The following is an 8324-nucleotide window of genomic DNA, read 5'->3' on the forward strand; positions in this document are numbered from 1 at the left end:
CAGGAAGTTAAATCTTGGTCGCAAATGGGTCTTCCAAAGTTGTGGCAAAATGGCTTAAGGACAACAAAGTCAAGGTATTGGAGTGGCCATCACAAAGCCCTGACCTCAATCACATAGGAAATTTGTGGGTAGAACTGAAAAAGCGTTTGCGAGCAAGGAGGCCTACAAACCTGACTCAGTTACACCTTAAAGGCAATGCTACCAAATACTAATTGAGTGAATGTTAACTTCTGACCCACTGGGAATATGATGAGATGAAAGAAATAAAAGCTGAAATAAATTATTCTCTCTACTAGTATTCATACATTTCACATTCTTAAAATAAAGTGGTGATCGTAACTGACCTAAGAAAGGCAATTTGTACTAGGATTAAATGTCAGGAATTGTGAAAAACTGGGTTTAAATGTATTTGGCTAAGGTGTATGTAAACTTCCGACTTCAACTGTACATGAAAGGCCCACTGGCAGACCGTATGCAGCGATCACAGAGCCTGCAGGATGAGTCCAGTGAGAGCCAGGACAGATGAATCCATCTGGGAGATGGAGATGGACATGTTAGTCAGGGAGACAGCAGGTAGCCTTGGCCTAAAAAAAATAAGATTGAGATCATGATGCTAATGGTAAACTTATGCTAGCACAGTATCTGTATTCAGATGTGAGATGTTAGCATTTTCTTTAGTAAGGTTTATTATCTAGGTTGATTACTTTACATGAGCTGGTTTTATACCAGTAGGCAACGTGCCTTTCAATTCAGAAGTTGCCATACCTAGCAACACAAATGAGGTGTTTTGCTATGATAAACCATCAACATGTCTCTGAAGAATCAATGGATCAATGTTTCTTTAAATAATCAATGTGTCAATGTTTCTATGAAGGAATCAATGTGTCAATGTTTCTTTAAATAATCAATGTGTCAATGTTTCTATGAAGGAATCAATATGTCAATGTTTCTATGAAGGAATCAATGTGTCAATGTTTCTATGAAGGAATCAATGTGTCAATGTTTCTTTAAAGAAACAATGTGTCAATGTTTCTATGAAGAATCAACAGACACAAACACATACATAATAACGCACAATATGAAGGTCTGAAGGGTTGGTTTGGGATTTGATTGTTCTGAAGTATCCCCATGAGTTTATAAACAGCTGGTCTCATGGGTAGATTTAACCTGGGGCACATAGGATCAGCTTTACCATTAGGGGTTAACATGCAAAAACAGACCTTAGCAGTTTTGTTGGCAAGGGGCAACAGATCTAGGATCAGCTTAACCTCCACAGATCCTAACCTTAATCATAAAGGGGTGCAAATCTCAAAACTGACCTTAGATCAGCTAGCCAGATGAAGCTTCACCCTGCTCCATTGTTAAATAATAATGAAAAATAAAAATGTAATGTATTTATTTTCATTCGCAAAAAAAACAGATCTGACATTCCATGTCACCTGTGTGTGTTTGACATTTGACCCTGTGCAGGACAAGTCGACCCCGACCCAAGACGACCAGCACTCCTGGGACAGCTTCAAGACCATGACCCCTGAGCTGTCCATCGTGCCGGGGGAGCACAAGGACAGGATGGAGCTGCACACCAAGACCACCTGGGACTCCTCGTCTGCCAACACACCTGACACGTCCGAGGGGGACTTCCAGACTGAAGTGTGATGAGGCAGAGAAACACACACACACACACATGCAGAAACACACACACAAAGAAACCCAGATAACGCATATACACACACAAACAAAAATGTTCACACAGACAGAAATGCAAAAACAACTACATTCAGAATCAGAGAAACACACACACACACACACACACACACACACACACACACACACACACACACACACACACACACACACACACACACACACACACACACACACACACACACACACACACACACACACACACACACACACACACACACACAAGCGTAGACAAACAGGTAGCCACATGTACATACATAGACAGACACACAGCACTCCTCCAAACCGCTCTTCACATCCTAAAATCTGCTCTCTAAAGGATGATATCATTTGTTTACTGCTAATGTGGACAAGGACAAAGCAAAGACAACTGTTCTCTTCTATATTTTCAAACAGACTTTAAATGAGAGAACAGGGGCTTGAAAGAGACTGGGACTGAGAAATTTTTAAATGGACTAAAAAACTAAAAAACTTTCTGAAAAATGTCTTGGTTTTATTCACTGGAAAAAAGGATTCTCTTTCACCTGTTTGATGATTTGAAAAAAAAAATGAATATTTCTGCACCGTTCTGTTCTTTTTATAGAGAAGAAATCTCACTGATGTTTGGCACACTGTTAAACCCCTTAGGCTCCCTCTCTTCATTTCTCTCCTTCTTTCCCTTCTAATGGATGACGCAAGCACTCGTTTTTTCTTCTCTTGTTTTGGAGGCGTTGGGGAGGGGCAAGTATGGAGATATAGAACGGATCATTGACATGTGACATCCTCTGCTTTTGCTAAGTCTCACACTCTTCTCTCGTCATCCTTCTTCAATGTCGTGTGTTTTCCTTTTTGTATTGTTATGATTTTAGTTATGATGTCCTTTCTCTTTGGTTAAAACATTTTTTACCAACAAAAACAATTTGTGACAAAAAAACCTTCAACTGAGTTTCAGTTGTTGTCTCATTGTCTATCTCTTATATGATTGTCCTCTTTTATTTTGAGTTTCCGTTCGTGCTTGTGCTGCCTTTTCCATGCGGAATTTTAAAGAGTGATTTATAACACATCTGTGATACGTGAGCTTGCTTTCTGAGACATGTTCTCAACGGTACACCTGTGGGAATTGAGCGAAGGGTATCATCCAGATTCACGCACATTTCCATCGCCCTTTTTCCAGTTCAGTAAAAAAAGTATTTCAAAGTCTTGAAACATTTGAATCAATTACAGACATAACCAACCAAAGCTGTCTTTCCGTCAGGAGAGTGTAGCCTATCTGAAAGTGTTGCTGTAGCCTTTCCCCTCCCTCCATATGGATCCCAGGTCTTGTTATAAGTCTATTTCAATTATTCTTACTCCCACTGCTTTAGGTGCTGTATGGATCACTGTGCCGTGCATCTGCTCTCAGCCCCTCAAGAAAACAGGCAAATAAAGTCATCTATAGTTTCAGATGCAAGGACCCGAGGTGCTTTTGCTACTCAGCTTGTCCGTAGTTGTCTTTGTTGTGACTGAAAGAGAGGAAGCAAAACAAGGAATAGGTGGATAGTTAGGATAGCAACTCAACCCAAATGTTCCACTTTGGTCAGACATGCCGACAGGGCTTTTGTGGAAAATGTAGGCAGGTGTGAAATCAAAGTATATCCCCAAACATGTTCATTGTATTTCTCTCTCTCTCTCTCTCGCTCGTTCTCTTTCTCTTTCTCTCTCTCTCTTCTGTTCTTCTCTCTGTTTATCTCTCTCACTCGCAGTCTGTCTCACTGTTTCTCTCACTCTCGCATTCCTCACTCCACCATGGATCATGAAATCTTCATGTAACAGTGCAGTCCTTTCTATCAGCTCTCACACAAACACAACTCGAGGAGAAAGAGAAAGAGAAAGAGAGAGAGAGATTAAAATGAAATGGAGGAGAGAACAGAGTAAGAGATGCGAGGGAGACATAAGAAGAGATAGAGATGATACAGGGAGTAAAATGGGAAAGAGGTATTTTCTGCACGACATACGGCACTGGTCAAAAGCAGTGCGCTAAATGGGTAATAGAGTGCCATTTGGGACTCAGCCAAATCACTTTTGAGTTGACTATATAAAGTTAACTTTGTTTTCAAAATTGAAAACATCAGACACAAAAAACACCCACACCTGACTATGTTTTAATACTACACTCTGAGAAAGAAGGTGCTATCTAGAAACGTAAAGGGTTCTCCATCTGTCCCCATAGGAGGACCACTGAAAAAAACAGTTTTGGTTGCAGGTAGAATCAATGTGGGGTCCATGTAGAACTATTTCTACAGAGCGTCTACATGGACCCCAAAATAGTTCTACCTGGAACCAAAAAAGAGTTCTCCTGTGGGGACAGATGAATAACCTTTTAGGAAACCTTTTTTCAAAGAGTAAATAGCACCCTTCCACTAATTCACTATACTCTTGACTCTCCACTCCCTTCACTAAGTACTGAGAGTTGGTTAGAGAGATGAGGTGTTTTAAAGGTATACCTCCTGGAGGGCACATCTCCAGGGTTAGTCCTTACACACTCCTTAGCAGATGTGCAATACCTCCCAATTAGACTAGGGCTGTGGAGAGAAAGAGGGAGAGGAGGGATGAGAAAGAGAACAAGCGAGATTGACAGAACAGAATACAATGAGAGAAAAGAGAATGATATAAAATCAGTGAGCGAAAGAGCTATATAGGGAGAGTAAGGGAGAGCTAAATAGGTAGCGAGAGAGAGAACTAGAGATGGAGAGCAGCGGTGAGCTCTAACAGTAATTATCCAGGGGAATGTCCTGACATTTGTCCTGACATTTTCCGAGGCTGCCCTCAAACCATCTGTGTAAAGATCCCTAATGGTACAGCATGGAACACACACGCAGATGGCAAGACAAGAGAGCCTGCCTCTCCAACCTTTACCGCTAATCAGCTGATGTGCAGCTCTAGCAGGACGAAGTCGCCCCAGACGCTGATCTAAGGTCAGTTTTGCATTACCCCTCCCTAATGGTTTGGGTTGGGAATGTAGGCAGGGTAAACTGATCCAAAATCATTTTCTAATGGCTACTTATCTCTGACTCATCATACAACTGTGAAGGGAAAGTTTATGATAGGTACTCATGAGACTGTAGAATCACCTTAGTTCTCTCACACAGAGGAACGGCTGATGGTGTCCTAATCCTTGTTCTATCCTAATCTTAATCCCAAATGCCAGAACCAGGTTGATAAATACCACACTAGAGAGACAGGTAAGTGAGAGAGTGGGGATGCAACTTCCTGAATTGACAAACTTCTACAGATCCTCAAGATAACTAGTGTTTAAATTGGTCCATGATCGTGTGACTGTTCCTAAATCTGTTTCATTCCATCAATCAGTGTCCACTTCCTTGGTGATCACCTCTGATCTGTTCTACCAGAAAACCCATCTGATTAATACAGAAGAGAACTTCTCTACCTCTAAAGCGATGTGTTGTGTTAGTTTGTTTTTTCATGGGCTTTTGAAAAGTTTCAGACTATGACTATACAATCTGTCAATGAGAACTTCAATCATTAAACTTCATAACCGTAAATCCTGTAAAGATTTAGTGAATTGCACAGATGAGGTATTGAAAGCAGTATGTTTGAAATGTATCTCCAGAGTGTGTGGTTTGATGCAAGAATATGATACATTTAGTAAACTCTAGATACATGAGAGTTTGATAGGTGCAAGAAACAGAAACTTTGATATTGGACTACAGAGGTTACCCTCCAACCTACCATGCTTGAGATGTTGACCTAGCTTCTCATACAACCATCACAGCTCTCCCACTGGTGTTACAAAAGAAAGTCACTCCTTCCTTTTCCTCCCACATTCATGTTTTTTATACATAAGATTGTACAAAGTAGTCCTCTGTTTTCATAGAGTGTCTTTTTTATATGAAAATAAATTTTCAAATTGATTCAAGTGTGTCATGTTGATACCTGGTGGTTTGGGCCCTTGTCAGAGAACTACTGTAGCCGGGATACAAGTGTGTGTTCTGCTCTCTTGTCAGAGAACTACTGTAGCCGGGATACAAGTGTGTGTTCTGCTCTCTTGTCAGAGAACTACTGTAGCCGGGATACAAGTGTGTGTTCTGCTCTCTTGTCAGAGAACTACTGTAGCCGGGATACAAATGTGTGTTATGCTCTCTTGTCAGAGAACTACTGGAAACTGGATCAGTGGCGGTTCTAACTGTCATTTTTATTCTAACATTTGGAACAACACAAATAAATAATCATAACATTTAAAACTATATAAATATAAAAATATATACAAAAATAAGACTCATAAATATCAAAAATAAGTAAAAAAGACAAATAGAAACAAATTGTAGTATATAAATACAAATAAAAAAGAGAATAAAATTATTACACTATTACCCTATTGCTAACAAGAAACAAACTAATAAAACTAAATTGCACAAATCCTATATCACACAAATACACAAATAGAATAACACACTTATAAAGAAGAGAACCTGATTATTACTCAATTGCACATCAAACAAGAAACACAAACTGCACTAACTGCCATCTAAACCCTGTCCTTTCTTGCCTTCCTTGATGCAAAGTCATCAATTACATCATCATAAGAAATCTGCCCAGCAATTGCATGGTTAATACTGATGATGGCAAGGCCACTAAGGCGTTCCTGTGACATGGTGGACCTCAGGTAGGATCTGATGAGCTTCTGCTTTGAAAGCTCCTCTCTGCTTCAGCTACGGTCACTGGAAGAGTGAGACAAATTCTGAGAGCAGTCCACAAATTTGGATACATTTCTGAGAGCTCCCCTTCGTGTATAAATATCAACACCTCAAGCAGGGTCATGGTCTTCGATGGTAAGTCAGGCAAGTTCTTCAGTTCCTGTGCAAGCTCTCTGCCATCCAAGTCTGAGTGTTCTTTATAGTGCAGTGTCATACTAAGGGCCTCACATTGTCCTATCAGCTCCTCATTTGAGAGACGTTGGAAGGTTGACAGCACTACAAACTTCTCTCCTACATCTTCCAATGTGGAAAATCTTTCCTGAAGGTCTGAGGTTGCAGCATCAACAACGACACTGAACAATGTCACCTCCGGCTTCTTCAGGCCATCACTCAAAGGCTCATCAAATGATTTGTATGAAAAGTGCAGCTTTGTGGACCTCAGCCTTTTCGTTGAAGAACGGCCTCTACATTCATACCCTCGCAAATATCCTTGGCTGACATTTGTGCAGTCATAAAGCCTGTTGCCCTGTAGTTGCTGAGACCTCTCAATTCAATTCAAGGTGGTTTATTGACATGGGAAACATATGTTAACATTGCCAAAGCAAGTGAAGTAGATAATATACAAAAGTGAAATAAACAATAAAAATAAACAGTAAACATTACAATCACAGAAGTTCCAAAAGAATAAAGATGTTTAAAATGTCATATGATGTATATATACAGTGTTGAAGAGATGTGCAAATGGTTAAAGTACAAAAGGGAAAATAAATAAACATAAATATGGGTTGAATTTACAATGGTGTTTGTTCTTCACTGGTTGCCCTTTTCTTGCGGCAACAGGTCACAAATCCTGCTGCTGTGTCACGCCCTGGCCTTAGTATTATTTGTTTTATTTATTATTTTAGTTAGGTCAGGGTGTGACATGGGGTATGTGTGTATTTTGGGGTATTATATGGTAGAGGGGGTGTTGGTTGTAGTTTATGGTTTTGTGTTGAGTGTATGTATCTAGCTGTGTCTATGGGTGTGTAGTTTACTAGGAAAGTCTATGGTGGCCGGAATGGGTTCTCAATTAGAGACAGCTGATTTCTGTTGTCTCTAATTGGGAGCCATATTTAAGGCTGCCATAGGCTTTTAGCTGTTTGTGGGTCATTGTACATGTCGACGTAAGTAGTGTGTGTGTGCACTTGCGTTTTAGGTTTCACGATCGTTTGTTGTTTGGTTAGTGTGTTAAGTGGTACGTGTTCATCTTCGTCGTTATAATTAAAGAAGATGTATTCAAGTCATGTTGCGCCTTGGTCCTCTCTTTCACGTCAACACGATCGTGACATGCTGTGATGGCACACTGTGATATTTCACCCAGTAGATATGGGTGTTTATAAAAATTGGGTTTGCCTTCGAATTCTTTGTGGGTCTGTGTAATCTGACGGAAATATGTGTCTCTAATATGGTCATCGATTTGGCAGGAGGTTAGGAAGTGCAGCTCAGTTTCCACCTGATTTTTTGGGCAGTGTTCACATAGCCTGTCTGCTGTTGAGAGCCAGGTCTGCCTACGGCGACCTTTCTCAATAGCAAGGCTATGCTCACTGAGTCTATACATAGTCAAAGCTTTCCTTAATTTTGGGTCAGTCAGAGTGGTCAGGTATTCTGCCACTGTGCACTCTGTTTAGGGCCAAATAGCATTCTAGTTAGCTCTGTTTTTTTGTTAATTCTTTCCAATGTGTTATTATCTTAATTATCTTTTTGTTTTCTTATGATTTGGTTGGGTCTAGTTGTGTTGCTGTCCTGGGGCTCTGTGGGGTCTGTTTGTGTTTGTGAACAGAGCCCCAGGACCAGCTTGCTTAGGGGACTCTTCTCCAGGTTCATCTCTTTGTAGGTGATGGCTTTGTTAAGGAAGGTTTGGGAATCGCTTCCTTTTAGGTGGTTGAAGAATTTAACAGCTCTTTTTTG

The 8324-nt window shown here is 40.4% G+C and overlaps 1 protein-coding gene across 2 annotated transcripts in view; it reads left to right on the forward strand.

The window, feature by feature from the left end:
• adgrb2 (adhesion G protein-coupled receptor B2) overlaps positions 1 to 5594 on the forward strand; it is a 511200-nt gene extending 505606 nt beyond the window's left edge. For both annotated transcript variants that reach the window (XM_071368561.1, XM_071368562.1), the window contains one exon: positions 1471 to 5594. In XM_071368561.1, coding sequence (XP_071224662.1) covers positions 1471 to 1656 — 186 coding nt within the window. In that variant the 3' untranslated portion in view covers positions 1657 to 5594. The remainder of the gene's footprint in view (positions 1 to 1470) is intronic.
• The last annotated feature ends 2730 nt before the right edge of the window (positions 5595 to 8324 follow it).

Source organism: Salvelinus alpinus, chromosome 26 (genome assembly GCF_045679555.1).
Source record: "Salvelinus alpinus chromosome 26, SLU_Salpinus.1, whole genome shotgun sequence".
Taxonomy (NCBI): Eukaryota; Metazoa; Chordata; class Actinopteri; order Salmoniformes; family Salmonidae; genus Salvelinus; species Salvelinus alpinus.